The sequence below is a fragment of the Spea bombifrons genome, chromosome 12 (genome assembly GCF_027358695.1).
Source record: "Spea bombifrons isolate aSpeBom1 chromosome 12, aSpeBom1.2.pri, whole genome shotgun sequence".
NCBI classification, from domain to species: Eukaryota; Metazoa; Chordata; class Amphibia; order Anura; family Pelobatidae; genus Spea; species Spea bombifrons.
The window spans coordinates 12969857-12990965 of NC_071098.1; the positions used below are offsets into that span (position 1 = coordinate 12969857).

The window sequence follows — 21109 nt, forward strand, 5'->3', positions numbered from 1 at the left end:
CGCGGTTTTTAAAGCTCCCGCTCGACGTCTTCTTCTGATGACGTAAACAAAAAATGAGCGATCACTTTCAAGCACATTTGTGAGTGCAATTAATATCACACTTAATTTTTCGTGTTGAGACTTATTACACTATATTTGTTTAATTTTTTTCCCCACATATCTATGCGCCCCGGTTTTTCGACATACTGTTGTATTATAAAACAGCCTGGTCATTCCATTACTAGACATTCTATTACTAGACTAGACAAAATAAAACTATTCCTTCCTTTATGGTTGACATTATAGGCAATGAAACTGAGAAAAACCATATCATGTTCATAAATAGAAGGAAGAAGAAACATAAAATAAATGAACTAAAACGGTACATTATTTTACAAAATTATACAATTTTATACATGACTCCTTTTATATCCATGAATTGCTCAGCCCGAGTAGCCGCTGGCATCTAACTTGACTCCATTCCCCTAGTACAGGTGTTAATCGTGATGCTACCTTCTCCCTGTAGCAAGGACTTCTGAAACGAGACCGTCAGAAGAGAGAAACTTAACGTAAGAAAGCCAAAGTAGGTCGGACTGATAACTCTGGCCCCTGTCAGTGTGCATGAGAACTTTCGCGTGTCTAATGCATTCTACTTTCTTAACCCTATTCCAACAACCTAGGAGGTGACCGCCAATGAACTGTAATTATATTTACAGCAGAAACATTTGATATTAGGGTACTCTCCTTGGTGCATTTTTTTGGAGAATTCTGCTTCAAGTAGTTGCAGAATTAGATGCCTCCATTAATACAGGTGTGCATATTATTTTAATTATTGTATTGGTTCTTCTTAGTCTGTCAGTTCTAGCCCTGTCATACCTTTTGGATATACTGTATATACTAAAATATATATACCCCGCGTAAACTATTAGTGCTATAGAAGCAAAAGATAATAATAACAGCTGCTTAAACCACCAAGATGATATAGCATTTTAAACCCAGCAATGTGACTCACATAAACCAATTTCTCCTGATGAAGCCAGGATTTTTACTAGGTGAAACACATTGAGAAGTTTTATTTGTTGGTCCCAAGACCTTCATTGTGTACTCTTTGGGCTATAGTATTGCTGCTTGCTCAGATTACTGCGAGCCAGCAAACTCCAGTAACGGCTGCTTCCTGAGTGATTCCATTGGGTAATTTTACCTCATGCTGTGCTGCTCTATGTATTTTACATGACTGGTGGATTGTCTAAGGACCCCAATCATATGAATAAAGACACATAAATGAATGTATTAAATTATTTTACATTTAATTCATAATAACAATCCATACCTAGTAATAAATACTTACTTCGCACTGCACCACGGAATCTGTCTCACAACCTCAGACCAAACTACAACCAAACCAGGATACTTGAAACGCAGCCACTCCAAATCTGCTCTCATTGTGCCCGCCTAGATGAATTACTAATACCTGAAGAGGATTGTGTATCCAACATACCAACAAAATTCCCATTGAAATCGGTCCCATTGCAGCCACCTAGCTATGATCTATAGTACATTGACCCGACTCAGATTAAAACCAAGATGCCTGGTTGTTGGGTGCACTCTCGCCTGCCTTGTAGCCCAAAACACATACGAGTGTCCAAAAATCAATACCGTACACATTGCACTATTATTTTATTTACTTTTTTCACATGTGATTCGCATACCTGGGAACTTCTGGGCTCCGACTACCCGGGACCTTCCCTTGCAGGACGCGGCCAGGACTACACACTGACGTCTGGGGAGTTCCCGCTGACGTCGGGGGCGTTCCCGCTGACGGCAGTGAGAAACACCCCCATTTAAAGGAAAAATGGGCAGGGAGCGGGACGTGTCAAGACCCCGCTCCCACGACCCGGAGGATTTGGGTCTTGACCCAGGGAACCTGAGGAGCAGCGCTCACCTGGCAATCTCCGGGTCAAACCCGGAGAGTTCCCAGGTATGGTGATTCGACGTTACTCCATATTTGACCGCATTGCCATGTGGCTCATCAACCAGTTATTCATATAATGAAGGTTTTGTAGCAATCTATCTTCATAATAAAACATGGAAATGAAGAAAAACAAAACAAAACAAAAAGACCACCCATTCACTAAAATAGCAAACATGCTGTGAATTCAGCAGTAGAAACAATACCATATTATATATAACAAGAGGATGAAGAAGGCTGCACATTCCTAATATGACTTACATAATTTATTCTACAGGCTAAGTGAATGCATACTAAGCACTTTATTTAGCAAGTGTGCAACTAAAATAATATGTAATTTGCGTGGGTAACCTAAATGTGAGGGATAGAAATTATGGTTAGAACCAAAAGTCTAAAATGATTCAGTCCTTGAGTTGTTATTATTATTATAAGTGATTTATTCTTTATAAAGTATTTTACTTGGTGTTTTTAATGGATATCAGAGGCCATGCAAAATGGACCCCAATATCTACTTTACTGGAGTCCCAGTGTTCCTTTAATTTGTGGTTGTAATGCGGGTTTACTACCACTAGGAGGCAGCAAAGAAAAATTGGTAATCTGCCATTCATTGAATAATAATCCCAATTTGCCCGCATTCAACATCGTTGAACAATTAGAATAGAAATGAACAAATATGCAATTTTAAGATAAAGTGTTTAAAAATTCTCTAAAGGGGCATTTTAACAATTAGTAAATTAAATTATCTTTAAAAGAGGACAGGGGTGTTAAATTAGCAGGGTCGGCCCGACAATGGAGCCGACAATGGAGCCGAGTGGGGCAACTGCTCCAGGCGGCACTTTTGAAGGGGCGGCACTCTTTTTTTTTTTTTTTTAAGCAGAAGAAAGAGAGAGATCAGGTCCTAATGAAAGTCTAATAAACAGACTATATTAACTATTTTTGGATGTTATATATATATATATATATATATATATATACACACACATTTGAGTTGTGGTGGTGTTAGAAAAAAAGGAGACTGTAAAGATATTATAAAATTGTCAAGCCAAGACTAGCTAGGTAATGTCAGATTCACTAGTCAGGTATGTAGCTGCCGCAGGTGTGATCATGCGCATCGTTCTGGTTTTTGTTCTCGTTTAACCAGTAACTAACAGGCCTTTCCTGCTTTATCAGCTCACTTTGAATTTTGCCTGAAGAAAGCTCTTCCTTTTAGTTATGGGCTAGGGTAGGGTTTACTCGTGATGGAGTATATCAGGGCTGCACAACTCCGGTCCTCGAGGGCTGCAAATAGGACATGGTTTTTACATATCCAAGCTTGAGCACAGGCATCTCGATTACAAATTAATTAAACTACTTGTGTTTGAGGCAATGGATATGTAGAATTCCCAGGCTAGCCCTCGAGGACGGGAGTTGTGCAGCCCTTAAGTATATTAATCTGGAGGCAAGCTTAACATCTCATGGCCTAACCACTTGTTTATATTGCTGCCTATTCTTAGTGTTAGCTCGATGCATTATGTTTTGTTCTTTTCCACATTTTGTCATCTATCTGGTAGCTTTTGTTTTCTTACGTCCTGCCGTGTCTACCTCTTCTCTTTACGTCAGGCCTACATGCTTGTACCATCTTAAACCAGACCTTGCATCTTGCTGCTAATGTGATTGTTTTTTCTTTATATAACAGTAGACATTACCGCGGATATAATACAATATACGTGGTTTATTTGCTTACGTTGCCCACATTTCTCAAACAGTATGTTCACAGACTTTGCCCAGCTCTGTATGCCTGTAGACCTCCTACCACATCTACTAGTTACCCCGCTTGGCCCAGTCAGCGCAGTTTAGCATTGAAATAATTCCTCCATGAGGGTAGGATTAGGAGAAATAAACAGGGTACCTGGAGACAAAAATTTCCACCTAGGAAATAGAAATCAATGCTATGGGTGCCTCGCTTATGAATATTACCGGGCTTCCAGTTGCTGCATATATATTTTTACCTGTACTGGGTGGAGATGTGATTTGCTCTGCGTAAGTAGGAAGGTTTCTCTTGCCTTGAGGGACATATTTGAGGCATAGTATGAAACTACTCACTGCTTGCAGGAAGAATGCAAATACATTTTACTTTTGTCAGATAAAGTAGAACTTATTAAGTCCAATTCTGCGTAACTTGGAGTTCCTGGCACCTTTGTTAAAGTATGTATATTTCAATTTTGAAATTTCTCCATAAACAACTATTTCTTCTTTCACTGTTTGCAACAGAAAAAGTCCATCAACACTGAACATGTTAGAGCAAGAAAATAATGGTATTCCTCCCAAGAAGCGCAAGGAAAAGTTCAGCAATAATGAGGTCCATGTTCTCGTGGATGAAATCATGCAGAATGCTGAGAAATTATTTGGAAAAAGAAGACAAAATAATCACGAAAAAACAACTATCTGGGAAGACATAGTACGTAAAGTCAACAAAGAAAGTGGCACGAATAGAGCTCTCACTGACTGTAAAAAGAGATGGAGCGATTACAAGAGGAAAATTATTCGTACGCTTAATGAAATGAAACCCATCACGGACAATAAAATACTGGAACAAAAATTCAACAGCAGACAATTACAAGTTCTCAAGTTCTTCAATCTTAATACAGAGAGTAATATTGAACCACAGGACTGTGATGATGGATCTTTGGATGGAGGTAAATCTTTTAAGTTACTAGTATTCAAGTCTATATAAAGTTAGCACAGAAATGATCAGTCTTTCATATAAAGTTGTTAAGATCTTATAACAAGGAAAGGGGAAGAATGCTTAAGTTTTCATAAAAAGGGAAGGTTGCAAAAACTCTGGTTTAACTAAAGGAAGGAAAATTCAAGAATTAATGGAACTATATTTATTTTACTGAAAAAAAAACATATTTTAAAAAATATAGAAAAATTATAGATAAAGCAACCTTTTCTGCACTTCTAGAAAGTCTTCCAGTCATTTCCTGCTGGTAGCACATGGCCACTGGTTGAATGCGAGTGATCTCGTACATATAGGCCATCATATCATATGATGCTCACACAAGTAGATAGCAAACGATATAGATTTATTGAAGAAAGACATTTTCACACCTGGCACATACGATATTAATTATGCTGAAACATCAAAAAAACATATAGTTTTTATGGAATTTGCATAGAAATGTCTATTCTGCTCCCTATTATACTAGATAAGCTTAGTTTCACACATCGAGTGACACGCTCAATCATGTAATTAAGAAAACAGGTAGGATTGAGTCTTCAAACAGGTTTATATATAATGCAAGTGTTAACTTCACTATAAAAGTAATAAAAAAATATTATTTGTTTGGTTCTTTTTCATTGCAATTGCCACTTAGTTTGTGGACAAGATTCTTCGACTGAGGATTCTGAAAATGATGCCGAACTTAAACAAAGATGGTACATGCATTCTCCCATTGCAACCAGCCCGAAAGAGCAATTGATTTATGACGAATCTTACGATGAATGCAGGTCAATACAGGGAAGCCACAAACGCCTCAAAACGAAAGATCGTGAAACATCCGCAGAAAGTGGTTCTACTGTGCATGCTATGCAATTCAAAAACCTGAATGCTAAGTTAGATCTACTAATTTCCAAAGAAAGTGATAACAATAAGATCTTGGAAAGTGTACAGAGCGCTATATCTGAAACTCTTGGCCTCCAGAAGAAAATGAATCGTCTTCTGAAAAATAACTTAACTGAGATGCGAGATTCTAGAATATTTACTGAAAAGATGTCAAAAAACAATGAACGTGTTTTGGAGAACTCCTTCAGCATGGTCAATGACAAGTTAGATCATGTGCAACGTACTCTTGATACAAAATATGCCATAATGATGTCCAGTGATGATTCTGATGAAGAAGCTAGTATGGATCAAAGAGCAGCATCTAGACCTTCATCTAAAGGAGCTGACAAGAAAAGGAAAGCAAACGATAGTCCCTCCCAATAAAAGAAATAACAGTTCTAAGGGCTCTTCTAAACTTGATGTCATCAGCATTAACTTTTACTTACATAGTGATTGCTCCAAACTTAGCATTTTTTTTTCCTAGAACTGAACAATTTCTGCCATATGAAATACTACAGTTGGGCGAACTAGCGTTGGATTTGAGTCCAAAACCCAGCTCATCAAAACGGGAGGAATCATTATGCCAGTAGAAATGCCCCCTTCCTTTCATTTGGTCTTGATTGGCCCAGCTTGGCTTATGTCCCGTCATGGCTGGCTCACCCACCTCTTCTAAATACCGTTAGAAAAAGTGCAGTAAAGATGATTACTTAATCAATACTTTAACAAATACAGAGTTTTTGTATGTGTGTTAAAATATATAACAGTAGAACTTTTATAAGGTTAGAACCTGTATAATGCATAGGATACATGGTACATGGTAACCCCATATGACTCCTGAAAATGAGGCTATAACTAACTTAATAGTATAAAAATCACCTTCAACTATGATCCTGTGACTACTGAAACAATTTATATATATATATATATATATATATATATATATATATATATATATATATATATATATATATAGATATATTAAGTACCTCAATGTTGTCTTACACTTCAATAATGAAATAAATACAAATACTAATATAATGAGATGTTTCAATAACACATTTGTACATATATCATGGATGATATGAACATTTACTCCAGTATGCCCCTGGTTTCCTATTGCTGATATGCTTCTCCTTGTACATACTAGTATGTGAAGTGGTTTTTCTTTTGGCTTCATTGGTTAAGAAGTGAAATATCTAGAGACTGATGAAAGTTAATACTTGCTCTGCTGTGTTGGAAGACCATAGAAAGATTATTAATGAATTTTATGTGAACTTCTTTTTCGTGTGTACAATATTCTAAACTAATCTGTATTTATCATTGCCTACATCCAGCAATTCTAACGTGGAAAAATAAAACAAGAGACAAGTATATATCACAACTGAAAAAAAACATAAATTATCGTAACAGCCAGTAAAATATATCCAACACTAATGACAAGGTGGACCTAATCTATAACCAAAAGGTGTGAAAACCAGTGTCAAAAAAGGTGTGTACAAGAAAAAGTAACGAAGAAATACTTTCCTTTCTCCTTTCAACCGGATACACAACTGCAAACCCGTAATAACACTCTCCTGGTGTTAGAAAGATAATTCTGATCCACTAAAATCCACAGAAAATAATAGTGTAGTATATCAAAAATCAGTTATGGTATGAAAATTCTGTATATGCACTTAAATGAGTAGATCAGGCCTTGTATATACACCCACCACGATCCGTATGTGAAGTATATATGGAGAAAGCAACAACATAAAGCACACAATGGTGTAGTACCTCAATATGTTCTGGCTTATCGGAATAGATGTACACTTACAGTTATCATTGTAGTGTCGGACGCATAGAAGTTTGGTTTCCTTGGTCCTTCCTGGTCACGTGCTTATATATAAAGGTATACTTATGCACTAATCCACCAAATCATAAAATAATAATAATAATAATAATCTGAAAACCGACCAAACACAAGCGCCCCCTAGCCTAATCTATAACCAGCCAGGGAAACAAGTTATGCAAATTTAGTGTTACTATATGAAGAGTCAAGATGCCAGCCACCTTTCTTCCCCACCTAGAATGGGTAGCCATATTGCACACAGTATAGTTATGGCTTTCACAGTTATTGGCAAATAGACTTTCTGTCCTGCTAGAACTGTCCAGGTCCACTGTAGGTCCTATTATCGTGAAGTGGAAGCATCTTGGAGTAAAAAACAGGTCAGACCACATTTAACAAAGTGGAGCTGCAGAGTACTGAAGTGAGCACTCAAGATTGTAAGGGGCAGGGCTCTCTCCACCTAATGTATTGGTTTGTCTCAGTCTGTCAATTCTTGTCTTGTCATACCCCTTGAATTTATGTATTGTATTAAGCCCTGCGTAAACTGTTGGCGCTATATAAATAAAGATAATAATAATAATAATAGTGTGTAAAAATCACATTTCCTCTGTTCCAAACTGCCTCTGGAAGCAACATCAGCACAAGCACTGTGTGTCGGGAACTTCATGGAATGGCCAAGCAGCGGTACACAAGCCAAAGATCACTATGTGCAATGCCAAGCGTCGGCGGCAGTGGTGTAAAGCTGTCACCGGACTGTGGAGCTTACCGGTATAAAGGACCTCCAGAGCTTGAATAGACTTATCGACCCTTTGTGAAAAAAATACCGAGGTAGCCTTGCTGAGTCTACAACTGGCTACATTTAGCTGTCCAAGTAGAATTTAATTCCTTCGCTATTTTCTGCCCGAGACAGTGGAAATGTTTTACAATCGTGAAAAAAAGATATCCATCCCGTGAGATGACTTACATTCTTTTCTGTCTTCTGTCAAAGGAAGACATACCTGGGATGCTTTTTGTTTATCTTCCGTCATCATGGATCCTTCTCACCTTTCCAGTTAATATACATCACAACCGAAGATTTATTCTAGTCCTTGTTGGTACTTTATTCACTCAGTTTGAAACATCTAATCACACTGTTGTGGAAACAGGGCAGAGTAGCAGGTTTTTAAAGGATTTAATAAATCCATTACATAAGTTTAAAGGATATTGTGTTTATATTCTTCCAAATAGAATAACTGTATAGAAATAACCCTAAGATCACATAAAGAACTAAGGCTGATGTTAGGTATATCAGGGAATCCATCCTCAATAGGACTGTAATGACTGGTTAGGCTAATGCAACAAAATTGTAGTTAAAGGATCAATGAAGCAACCAAAGCTTGCTTTATTGATGGGTCATTTAAAGGGATACACTGGTTAAGATTCACTAAAAGTTAATATATATCGGTAATTAAAATCTTAACTTAATGGATGAAACCTTGTTCCTATTCTAATGACATGAGACATAAGGTATTAGCTGCTCACACACACAGCAGCAACAGCCTTACTTGAAATAATGCCATTGATTGCTTCAGCCAAACTGAGAAATAGTTTGTTTTTCTGGTTTATCTGTGTTCATGCATTGATATAATATGTATGTTTTGTACAGTTAACGTCATTTTTAGAATTAATACATCTGCATAAATATAAACACCAAAAGAATCAGAAAATAATATACTGAAACTGATATACCTAAAATTATATAAAACGCTTGTTAGTTTTTTGGGGGATATCTGTTTATAAAATTGTATAATAAGCAATTATTGTAATTGTCAAATTGTATAGTTTTCCACCGTAGATATGTTGTTCTATTACATTTTGAGTTAACGCAAGATTTATTTTCTATCCAAGGAGCCCACCAAACCATTATTCCATTTCAGGTCTACTCAAACCAGATGTTTAGTGAATAAACCACTGTATGTTACCATCCCATCGAACACTCCGTTATGTTCTATACACACCAAAAAAATAAGTACATTTCTCAAAGCAGACATACGAACATCAGACATTGGCTATATTTTTTTTATTCCATATTAACATTCTTATTTCACCATTTCACCAGTATTAACATAATTTGAATGGATAACAGATTTTCGGTAAAATACATGGACTGCTAATATTTTTACTATCCATGTTACACAGCTCAAGCCTAAAGAGACAGCTGAGCCTGACAGCACCAATGTTAGAAAATACATATTCAAAGTTCCATGGCTGTTGCAAATATCTTCAGTATCGCCGGTGAGTTACTGCAGAGTATCAGGAGGTATGATGCTGGATCAGTCCTTGAACTAGTTGGTTACATTAATGTGCTCCTTTCTGCACTAATTGGGCAAAACGGTTGGTGATGGACAGCGTTGTGTCAATGAATCGGTCCACGCAGCTAACCAAGCAGCTCTCAGTCCGCGAGTCCAACTTTGTCCCGGGCTTATCCATACACTTGTCCCAGCACACATCCATAAAGTTATGGACCTGCAAAGACAAAAAAAAAAGATTTTCATTCACAGACATGCTACATAAAAGCATTTTGCCACCTGGTACCACTGCGATAAACTTTTTCGTGCGTAACAATCCGCAGCAGAACTTTAAGAGGCTCTGCTGATGCTTTCGTTTCTCGGCGCACCCCAAGCAAGCAATTGATAATCAGCACCACTGATTGTTGGCAAGGGGAACATTGCACTGCAGCCCCTTTAAGACACCATGTGTTCATCTGAGGTATAGTTAACCGGCGTGCTGAGCTCTAAAGTTGAATATGCTATGCTTAATGTGATTATTCAACAAATGCCAAGCAGGCCTTGGTTAATTTTAACGCTTTAATGGGAAAACTTGAATAAGGATCGAAAGAAACTCTTAAGGGACTCGAGAGGCGAGGAAGGAGTAGGGTTCTTCTTGAGCCAAGACAAAATTGTCCTTCTAAAAGCATATATTCTATTCTAGGGGAAAACATTCCTTTACGTGACTCACGTTATGCCATTCCACACACACTAGAGCTCTCTTTATCTAATGTATTGGTTTATCTTCTCTGCTGGAAATGCCAGGTTCGCTTCTTCCCACCGTGAAGGCAACTCAAGTGGCATCTTGGACCATTCCAGGGTTCTACTCGGATGTGAGCAAATTAAATATTTATTAAAAAATAATAAAAGTCCAAAGGCCAGATTGTCAGATCCTTGGATCCGCTGCCACTGAGAAACAGCTCTATATTAATATATAATATTATTAACACTGAGATAGGCTGCACCACATTCTATTTACGGGTCTGTTACGGAGGAGATCCTTCTGCAGTATAACGTCTCTGAGGGTACTAATAACATCAGGAAGCACATTTCTTATGCGGCCTGTCCTGTCTATCATGGCTCCCCACACAACTCTACTTATCCCCATTCTCACCTGGGCTGTGAACTGCGCCTTCTGCTGCTCCACGGCGATCATTCTCCGAAGCTCTGCCGTTTCAGCTGAACTGCCAACCCCCGACAAATCCATGTTGGAATCAAAGTCTGCCATGGCCAGCCGCTCCGACCTTCACCTACAGCAAACCCCGGGCAACCTTGTGCAACCACGCTGAAAAGCCGAGAGCCCGAGCCGCTCTGCTATTGGTGTAGAGCATCGGGTCACGCGGCGCGAATCCGGAAGACTTTTCCCATATCGAGGCTTGGACGATAAACGATCATAATAACTATTGGCTGGAGCTGCGTGTCAAACCTCATTCCCACCAATAATATGTCGCTGCGCATTGAATGGCAGATGCAAGGTTTTTTTTAACCGGAACGGTTACCATTGGTGGCACGCAGCTATGTAACTTTCGCTGAAGCCTCGGGTTTGCTGAAACTATTCCAAGTACTTTGTAAATAAATTGGACGTTGTTCTTTAAATAAAGTGTTGTTGATAAAGAGGGCAAATCAGACTTCTTCCTGTCATCTTAAGGTGTCTGACAATTCACTTCCAGGTTACAAAGTGACCTTGTTGGGGAACATGGCGTCTTTAGTGAGAATAAGTTCTCTGTGTAGGGCAGCTGGACGTAAGTATATTGTTTATAATTATTACTATTATAAATTATAAAAACATTTAAAGCGATATCCTGCTCTTCAGTGCTGCGCAAGGCAATAACACGTATACATAAAATGTAATGACTATTCCTGACCCATCTTGATATGTATATATATATATATATATATATATATATATATTTATTTATTAATTAATGTGTGTGTGTTGTATAGCAAATGCGAGGTATTTTATCTGTGGTGTGAGGAGTTATATAGTAATTATATAGTTCTGCTGATATAAAATCAGTAATATAGTGTAGTAACATGATTTAGGAGTGTAAGTAATAGCTATTATTAATTTATATAGAGTACCTTATTGTAACATCGCTACGGAATCTGCTGGTGCTATATAAAGAATTGGGATGTGTAATATGCATTGCACCAAGATTATCCATCATGTGGAGTGAAGTTACTTTGTGATGCAATACTTATGATTAGTTGACTTAAACAGCATCTGCTAATAGAATATACAGTGTATCTGCACAATCCATTAAAATAGGCGACTGTAAGGATACGACTAAGTATTCAATCTGCTGATTATAACTCGGCTTTTGAATTGGACATATATATATATATATATATATTGTATAGTTTGGCCACTGTATCCAAATTCTATGCCTTTCTAAAATAACACCCGTACAGAGATTTATTGGAGGTTATACACCAATCAGCCATACTATTATGCCCGCTGGCAGGTCACCTGGGTGGGATGTATTAGGCAGCAAGTGAACATTTCGTCCTCAAAGTTGATGTGTTGGAAGCAGGAAAAATGGGCAAGCATAAAGATCTGGGGTGTTTTGACAAGGTGGCTAGATGATTGGGTAAGAGCATCTCCAAAACTCATGGGCGGCCAAGGCTGATTGATGCACGTGGGGGAAGAACGCTGGTCTGTCTGGTCAAATTCAACAGATGATCTACTGTAGCTCAGATTGTTGAAACACACAGCGCATCGCAGTTTGTTGCGTATGGGGCTGAGTAGCCGCAGACCAGTCAGGGAGCCCATGCTGACCCCTGTCCACTGGCAACAATGGGCACGTGAGCATAAGAACTGGACCACAGAGCAATCGAAGAAGGTGGCCTGGTCTGATGAAACATGTTTTCTTTTACATCACGTGGATGGCTGGGTGCGTTTGTGCCGCTGATCTGGATTACACATGACACCAGCATGCATCCATGGAGGCCCCACCTCGCAATTTACAGGATTAAAAGGATCTGCTGCTAACGTCTCTGTGTTGGATACCACAACACAACTTCAGAGGTCTAGTGGAGTCCATGCCTCGACGGGTCAGGGCTGTATTGGAGGCAAAAGGGGGACACATTAGCCATAATGTTATGGCTGATTGGTGTATATTAAGAGTGATGTCATTGTCCCCTTGGTCTACTTTTATTTGTGCACCCCTATGCTAATTGATGTAATAGAAACAATGGAAAAAGAAAGAAACTGACTTTTATTTTCCATTTGACGCTTTTTACAAATAATGTCAGATAAAGTGCGGGATTGTAGTGGAATCGCATAATCTACAAAATGGGCAATACCTATTATGCACAGCCTAAAACAACTCTAAATTTAAAATTGCATCCCTCTTTTTATGATGTTCCAACGTTTCTTTTTTTCAGCTAATTGTTTTATACAGAAGTGCACTCAATAATGATGATGTTCTTTGAGACGTTATATTTTAACCCCTGTTGCATGTAACACACTTTGTGGCTTAGCTTTTTATTTTTTTTTAAGGGACGGCTTACCTTCTCCGACAGCCTACAATGGGAGAATGTATATAAAAGTTTAATGTAAGGAATGCTTTAATATGTATTCTTCAACAATGAAAAGGAAAAAGCTGCAGCTGCCGCCCCTTCTCCGTGGTCTGATTATTGCTCTTGATAGGCTGCTTGAGGTCAATGGGAGCTCTTTCAAGGCATGCGCATAGGGGATTTAATAGATCCCCCTATACACAGCATTAGCCAAGCTAGAGCAGACTAGCAGGAACCTATATAACATACAAGGATATGTGTTTGGTCAAACACATCTGCACGGAAATTTAGAAAGGAGGTGGTTAAAACGGCAAGTGCATATGGGGGATTCTGCAGAACCTACCCATGCGTTTGCAAAAAGGACACAATGTAAACGCTCAGCGTCATATACATTAACGTGCATATGATGACTGGAGTGTCCCTTTTAATAAATGTCTGTCAATAATGTGGATGTATGCATAAAAGCATGTGATGTTAAAATGACTGGAGGTTATTAGCTAAATGGTGAGATGAGGTAGAGATGAAAAATCTACCCAGCAGACCAAGTTCACCACTTTCATGTTACAGTTTGACTTTGCCATGTCCTTCACCCTTCATATCCGATCGTTCACAAAATCCTGCTGCAGCACCTTCAAAATATCTCTTGAAAGTGTCTTTTCCTCACCAATTTTCCTTTCTTTCATGATTAGCAAATCCATGTTTCTTCTGCAATAAGACCGAAGTGGATTGGCATGCTTTAGTTAATTGGTGAGATTAATTGAAAGTGAGAGTTTAAACTGTGTAAGTGCCCAATAAATCATTGTGTACATAGCCTATTGACCTATTTTTTTGTTTGATACCTATACAAACCGTAATAACTAACTGTAATTATTACATTCCTCGAATCTTGAAACATTTTACTATAACATTATGATTTATGTTGTTTTGTGATACTGTTTATATTGAGAATACAATAAAAGCAGTGTTTTAGTGCAGACCAAAATGATGATCTGAGTTTCTTTTAAAATGCATGGACAGGTGTATACAGAATGTAGTAAGCTTGACGGGCATTGGGGTTTATTCACTAAAGTAAGAGATGGAAGAGTTTGCAGGAAAGGAATGGTTTCAAATCACTGAATTATTATGTAGTATGGGGAGTCATACCTTGCACGCTGGCCTGTATGAAATGCAGTTTATTAGACTAGACAACTTTTAAGAGATCTCACTAAATTTGTTATGCATTATAAAGGGGCAGCCAACTGGATTTGGCCCTTCATGTTCTGTAATGCTGTTTAGTTGAAACTGCCACTCGCCTGCCAACATCTGCTTATTGAACAAACACCAACAGGATGAATACATAGAGATTAATAGAAGAAAGCCCGCCGTGATGATACCAGCAATAATGCTGTTGGCACCGTGCAACGGGAGATATCATGCTCTGATTATGATTTTTGTCTCACCTGTTAAGGTGTACTTAGTTATTTATTTTTAATTATTAAATCTTTTGCTATACAAAAAATACTAAACATGCCGAGTCCAAAGAAACATACGTTCCGTCTCTTCCGTGTTAATACATAGGATATTCCACTAGCAAGCTGCCTCAAGTGTGTTACAGACAGCCCATCTCTTCACTGTTAACCCAGATCTTTTTCTGTCTCCTGGAAAAAAAAAATGTTTTATAATACATTATGGTCATTTGAAAAAAGAGATTAATGCAGGGAAATATATGGTGTGTGCCAGGTGTGCTTTTAAATGGATGCCAGGAGTGTGAAATGCTAATGTGTTAGCATAGAAAGAAGGGCTGTCCAAATTGGGATTGTTTTCTCTAGAGAAAAGGCGTCTTTGTGGTGATATGATACATTTTTGAATGCAAAGATCTTTTTGGGGTATTTCTTTATAAATCGTGCCTTCCAGACCCATACGTGAGCATCCCTTAAACTTAGAAGACAGGAGCTTCCGTCTTAAACTTTGAGAAGGTTTATTTAATGTTAGGGCTAATGTTGTAGTCGTTTTGGCTAATGCAATCTACGTATTGTAGATTTACAAGGTAAAGTTGATCCTCCTTCTGGGTCAGCTAATATGGGTTGACAGTACGGTTGAAGTTGATGGACTGTTTGTCTTTTTTCAGCCTAATTAACTATGTAACATAAACTGTATTTTCTTTTGCAGCATTAACATTCAACAAATTATTGCTGATCAGACCTGTGACTGTTGTCCCACAAGACCGCCTTGCACTTCAAACTTCTCAGATCCATGTTACCCCGATCCGGCAAGGTATGTATGCGACAAGAGGTTGTATTTCAATTTGTTTTTTTCTTTTTTTTTTTCTTTTTAGGAGAAGTCTTCTGAAATGTAGCCATAATGGAAGCTGCAGATTTATTTTAAAATTCCTATATAGGAGCCGGGTTTTAGTTCATATAATTGACTGAAAACCATTCAGTTCTGGTTCTTGCTATTCCATCTCTAATACGTTATTAAACCGACAATAAGTTATCTTGTCCTTCAGATGTCTGCTCGTGGAATAGCAACTAACCCACAGCAAATTAAAAGCTATCATCACCATAGCACTTTTAAAGTTGGGCATTAAATATTTTTTTATTTTCATATTGGGTAAAGCCATTTCCTTGTGTGTCCTCTTTAGGTGGCTCAAAGGCTGCCTCGCTGCACTGGACAAGTGAAAGAGCCTTGAGTGTGTTTCTCCTTGGGCTCTTACCTGCAGCATACCTATATCCTGGAGCTGCAATGGATTACTCGCTGGCTGCAGCCCTCACCCTCCATGGGCACTGGTAAGGAAACGAGGTTAAAATGTCTCTACAGTTTTTACTGTATTGTCCATGTAAATTCTGCTCTAGTTTTTGTTGATTGTAATGTGGAATCCTCTGACCACACCATTATAGCCTGGTCTGGTAACATCCAATCTCCAACTGAGGTGATGGGAGTGTTTGCTTGTTCGCAAATAAGCTAAACCCCGGGCCTATCTGTCTTTCTCCCCTGCCTTTGGACCTTTAAAAATATCTCTCAAGACCAACTAATGCACACAAAAATACAGTAGTACTGCTTGGCTGAACTCGGGAAGCAGCTTCCATGAATACAAATCAGCAGTAGCTGAAAAAATGAACCAAAATATCAGTCCTTAAGGGTAGTATTTTCCCTTCTTCTTCTTAGAAGCCCCTCTTCTAATTCTCTTTTTTTGCGTTATCTACAGGGGCATTGGACAAGTGTTGACAGATTACGTCCACGGAGACACAAAGGTTAAGTTGGCCAACACAGGTCTCTTCGCAGTTTCAGCCTTGACCTTTGCAGGCCTTTGTTACTTCAACTACCATGATGTGGGCATCTGCAAAGCGGTAGCCATGCTTTGGAGCCTGTAATTTGCCAGAAGATGATTGTATATGAGTTCCTTCTAAGAAAAAATGTATTCTGAGAACATTTTGCAATAAAAAATTATAGTTTGCCAGAATGATCAACATGATTGACCTGTTTAACGTTTTCCCAATGTTGAAAGCGTGCTACTTTATGTTCAAGCTTTACGTTAAAGTGACTGTCAATAATCCGCTCACAAGAATTGCGATGCTAAAGTATACATTTCATTTGAGGCACTTAACATGGTTATTTTGCAAGCAAATGTAATTTGCATTATTCTTTAAATAAAAAGTGTGACTTAATTGTTTAAGAGTAGTGTTTTATTTGCTGCTTAAAATGGTAAATGGTTTGAAGTAGGGCTGCAACTAACGATTATTTTAATAATCGATTAGTTGGCCGATTATTTTTTCGATTAATCAGATAAAAAATTTTTTTTTATTTATAATAATGTAATAAACAACATACAATTTACTCTTTCATCTCTTTATTGTAATGGCCTCTCTCTATTCACCTTCTTATTTTACTGACATAATAAAAGCTACAAGAACCCAAACACAGTGTATTAAAACTTAGTTTGAGAAACAAAGTTATTAGTAAATAGTAATTCATATGTTAACTATTTTTCATATTTAATAAAAACTATGAGAAAAAAGCCTTGTTTATATTTTCTTTTATTTACCAAACTGCCCCTAGTTGTGCACATCTGACCCCCAGCTTGCCACTCTGCCCCATATACACCTTATACCTCCTATATGCCAGAGATTCCACTGTGCCCCCTGATATGCCACTGTGCCCCCTATATGCCTTATACTCCTTATATGCCAGTGATATGCAACTGAGCCCCCTGATATACCTTTTACCCCCAGATATGTCTTATGCCCCCCTCATATGCCTAATATCGATGTGCCTTATACCCCCTATATGCCTTATAACTTCCAATATGCCACTCACCCCCATTTATGCCTTATACCTCCCTATATGCCACTGTGCACCCTGATATGCCACTCCACCCCCCATAAATGCCCTGCACCACCCTGAAATTCATTATACTTCTGGATTGACCGCTCTGCCTCGCCCAGATATGCCACTCTGAAATTCATTATACACCCCATACACCACTCTAGCTCCCCCTATACACCACTCTAAATCCCCCAGATATGCCATTCTGCCTCCCTGAAATTCATTACACCCCCATACACCACTCTGCTACCCTGAAATTCATTATACCCCCATACACCACTATAACTCACCCATACACCACTCTGCCTCCTCCCCCTCCCATATACCACTCTGCCTCCTCCCATACTCCACTCTGCCTCCTCCCCCTCATACTCCACTCTGGTTCCTCCCCCTCCCATACACCACTTTGCCTCCCCCCCATACACCACTATGGCTCCTCCCCCTCCCATACACCACTCTGCCTCCTCCCCTCCCAGATATCACTTTGACTCCTCCCCCTGCCATACATTACTCTGGCCCCTCCCCCCTGCTATACACCACTCTGGCTCCTCCCCCTCCCATACACCACTTTGCCTCCTCCCCTCCCATACACCACTTTGCCTCCTCCCCCTCCCATACACCACTCTGGCTCCTCCCCCTCCCATACACCACTTTGCTTCCTCCCCCCTCCCATACACCACTTTGCTTCCTCCCCCCTCCCATACACCACTTTGCCTCCTCCCCCCTCCCATACACCACTTTGCCTCCTCCCCCCTCCCATACACCACTCTGCCTCCTCCCCCCTCCCATACACCACTCTGCCTCCTGTCAGCAACGGAGGTTCACAAGACACCAGGGAGCCGGGTAGAGAGTCAGAGTGGCGTATGGGAGGGGGAGGAGCCAGAGTGGTGTATGGGAGGGTGGCTCCCATGCACCTCTGACTCCTCCCCCTCCCATACACCACTCTGCCTCTCTCCCGACTCCCTGGTATTTTGTGAACCTCCGTTGCTGACAGGCACTTTCACTGCTGCTTCATAGAAGCCTCAGCGTAAGTGAAGGGCAGTAACAGAGGCTGTTAGAGGTCGGATTATATAAGGAGAGGAGTTTTTCAGAGCATTTGCTCTGAAAAAACCTCTTTTTTATAATCGATAAAAATCGATTTGACTAATCGATAATGAAAATCGTTGTCAACGATTTTAATTATCTATTATTATCGATTTTATCGATTAGTTGTTTCAGCCCTATTCCCATGCTGATAATGTATGTTGTGTGACTCCCTGTAGCTGAGCTCAACATCTCACAGGTGCAGTGGCGTCGCTACATGGGGGCAATTTTCCTCCCCCCCAGGTTATTCCTTGCCCCCCCTGTCGCCCCCCCCACCGAATTTGGAACCACCCAGCGGATTGCCCAGGACAGTCCCGCATAATGAGAAAGAGGGTAGTAAGAATATTTTAAAAAGTAAAGTGTTAATGAGTGAGTATGAATTAATGTGTGGATGCATTGTGTGAATGAGTGAGAGTATGCATTAATATCTGAATGAATTGTCTGAATGAGGGAGAGCATGCATTAATATGTGGATGCATTGTCTGAATGAGGGAGAGCATGAGTTAATATGTGGATGAATTGTCTGAGGGAGAGCTTAAGTTAATATGTGGATGAATAGTCTGAATGAGGTAGAGCATGAGTTAATGTGTGGATGAATTGTCTGAATGAGGGAGAGCATGAGTTAATGAGTATGTGTGTATCATAGTTGTGTAATTGTGGAAGGGCAAAGATGGTACTAGCAGGATGTGTGAGCCTTGGGGACCAAGATGGCACAGTCGGGGTGTATATGGGAGGAAGATGACACTGCCCAGGCTGTTTGGGGACAAAGTTGACTTGTGCTGGGCTATTTGGGGACAAAGATGGCACATTTTATGTGTGTTATCTGGGTGCTGGTCCCATTCTATGTGGGCAGTGTGGACACCAGGGCTGGCTTTGGGAGTTTTTAAATATACCTTTAATGCCGTGTTTTTATGTGAATTCCAATTGAGCTATACCTGTAAAGCTGGGTTTGTGTTATTCTGTTGCTCCATATCCGCTATGCTATGTTTCCATACGTCATTTATGTATACCTGCAAATACAGGGTTTGTATGTCTTGTTCAGTTGATTAATACCTGCAATGCTGTTTCCATGTATTTAGTTGATCTATACCTGCAATGCTATGTTTTATATATTATTATTGTATACCTGCAAATACAAGATTTGTATGTCTGATTCTGTTTATTTGATATATACCTTCAGTGCTGAGATCGCAAGTGAATTTCAATTGATCTATGCATGCAAAGCTGGGTTTGTGTGTTAATGTGTTGATCTATACCTGCTATCGGCAGCAGGGTCTAATATATATATATATATTTATATATATATATCGGCAGCAGGGACTAATATCAATATATATCGGGGCTAATATTTATATATATATCGGCAGGAGGATCCAATATTTGTATATATATGTATCGGCAGCAGGGTCTAATATTAACGAAATCAGTGTACCAGAGCCTGTCCTGGGGTGTGTGTGTGTATAGGTGTTGGTGTGGCAGAGCCTGTCCTGGTGTGTGTGTTTGGATGTGGGTGTGGCAGAGCCTGTCCTGTGTGTGTTTGGGTGTCAGTGTGGCAGAGCCTGTCCTGTGCGTGTGTTTGGGTGTCAGGGCCTGTCCTGGTGTGTGTTTGGGTATTGGTTTGGCACAGCTCAAGCGGAAGTTGTCTACGCGAATCGCGTAGAGCTCTACACGCTGTCCGGACTAAGCACCGGGGACTCAGAAGCACCGGTAAGTTTGGAGGAGGGAGGGGGAGGGAGTGTTAAATGGGGGCATAAGGCATTTCTGGAGGCAGAGTGCTCTGTGAAATGCCTTTTACCCCCTTAATGCTACTCTGCCTCCAGAAATGCCTTTTAACCCTCTATACGCCACTCTGCCTCCTGAAATGCCTTATACCTCCCTATATGCCACTCTGCCCCATAATATGCCTTTTAACCTCCTAAATGCCAGAGTGGCATATAGGGGTATAATGCAATTCTGGAGGCAGAGTGGCACATATGGGGTCAAAAGGCATATCATGGGGCACAGTGGCATATAGAGGGTTAAAAGACGTATCATGGGGCACATTGGCATTTAGAGGATTAAAAGGCATATCATGGGGCACAGTGGGATAAAGGGTGTATAAGGCATTTCTGGGGCAGAGTGGCAAGCCTGGGGGCAGATGTGCATAACTGGAGGGGCAGGTTGTAAAAAAAGAAATAAAAACAAAATATTTTTCTCAATCATAGCTTTTATTAACAAACAATTGTTCACATAGTTTACATGAATTAACATTTACTGGTAAAACTTTTTTCCTATAGGGTCGTCTTATAGTCAGGCTTTTTCTTTTTTTCCTAAATTAATATTCAGATTTTGGGGGGGGGGGGGTTGTCTTTTAATCAGGGTCATCTTATAATCGAGCAAATACGGTAATTTGGAAAAAGAAGGCCCCCTAGTGGTGGTGGAGTATAATAATAAAGCAAATGAAATAAAAAGAAAATTGTAAAAAAACACTGGGGAATTCTATTAAAAGATGATACTTTGAAGGATGTACTACCTAATACCCCGAAAATAGTATTCAGAGGAGT

At 39.5% G+C, this 21109-nt stretch overlaps 4 protein-coding genes across 4 annotated transcripts in view; 2 read left to right on the forward strand and 2 right to left on the reverse strand.

The window, feature by feature from the left end:
- Positions 1 to 21109, reverse strand: part of FDXACB1 (ferredoxin-fold anticodon binding domain containing 1) — a 104555-nt gene that overhangs the window by 63123 nt on the left and 20323 nt on the right. The gene's annotated exons all lie outside the window — the stretch shown is intronic.
- Positions 4212 to 6289, forward strand: LOC128469908 (uncharacterized). Its single transcript, XM_053451705.1, has 2 exons — positions 4212 to 4623; positions 5305 to 6289. The coding sequence occupies exons 1-2, from the start codon at positions 4221 to 4223 to the stop codon at positions 5913 to 5915; spliced, it is 1014 nt and encodes a 337-aa protein (XP_053307680.1). The 5' UTR covers positions 4212 to 4220; the 3' UTR covers positions 5916 to 6289.
- Positions 9401 to 10976, reverse strand: TIMM8B (translocase of inner mitochondrial membrane 8 homolog B). Its single transcript, XM_053451722.1, has 2 exons — positions 10777 to 10976; positions 9401 to 9861 (listed from the first exon to the last, which is right to left on the reverse strand). The coding sequence occupies exons 1-2, from the start codon at positions 10888 to 10890 to the stop codon at positions 9694 to 9696; spliced, it is 282 nt and encodes a 93-aa protein (XP_053307697.1). The 5' UTR covers positions 10891 to 10976; the 3' UTR covers positions 9401 to 9693.
- Positions 11180 to 16833, forward strand: SDHD (succinate dehydrogenase complex subunit D). Its single transcript, XM_053451720.1, has 4 exons — positions 11180 to 11404; positions 15330 to 15434; positions 15802 to 15946; positions 16366 to 16833. Exons 1-4 carry the CDS (start codon positions 11359 to 11361, stop codon positions 16529 to 16531), a joined length of 462 nt encoding a protein of 153 aa, XP_053307695.1. The 5' UTR covers positions 11180 to 11358; the 3' UTR covers positions 16532 to 16833.

Excerpts from the sequence above, each read along its gene's own strand:
- TIMM8B (XM_053451722.1), bottom strand. The coding sequence starts at position 10,890 with ATGGCAGACTTTGATTCCAACATGGATTTGTCGGGGGTTGGCAGTTCA. Across the intron at positions 9,862-10,776 it reads AGGCGCAGTTCACAGCCCAG|GTCCATAACTTTATGGATGT; the intron begins GTGAGAATGGGG and ends TTGTCTTTGCAG.
- LOC128469908 (XM_053451705.1), top strand. The coding sequence starts at position 4,221 with ATGTTAGAGCAAGAAAATAATGGTATTCCTCCCAAGAAGCGCAAGGAA. Across the intron at positions 4,624-5,304 it reads TGATGGATCTTTGGATGGAG|TTTGTGGACAAGATTCTTCG; the intron begins GTAAATCTTTTA and ends ATTGCCACTTAG.
- SDHD (XM_053451720.1), top strand. The coding sequence starts at position 11,359 with ATGGCGTCTTTAGTGAGAATAAGTTCTCTGTGTAGGGCAGCTGGAC. Across the intron at positions 11,405-15,329 it reads TCTGTGTAGGGCAGCTGGAC|CATTAACATTCAACAAATTA; the intron begins GTAAGTATATTG and ends TTTCTTTTGCAG. Across the intron at positions 15,435-15,801 it reads TGTTACCCCGATCCGGCAAG|GTGGCTCAAAGGCTGCCTCG; the intron begins GTATGTATGCGA and ends TGTCCTCTTTAG.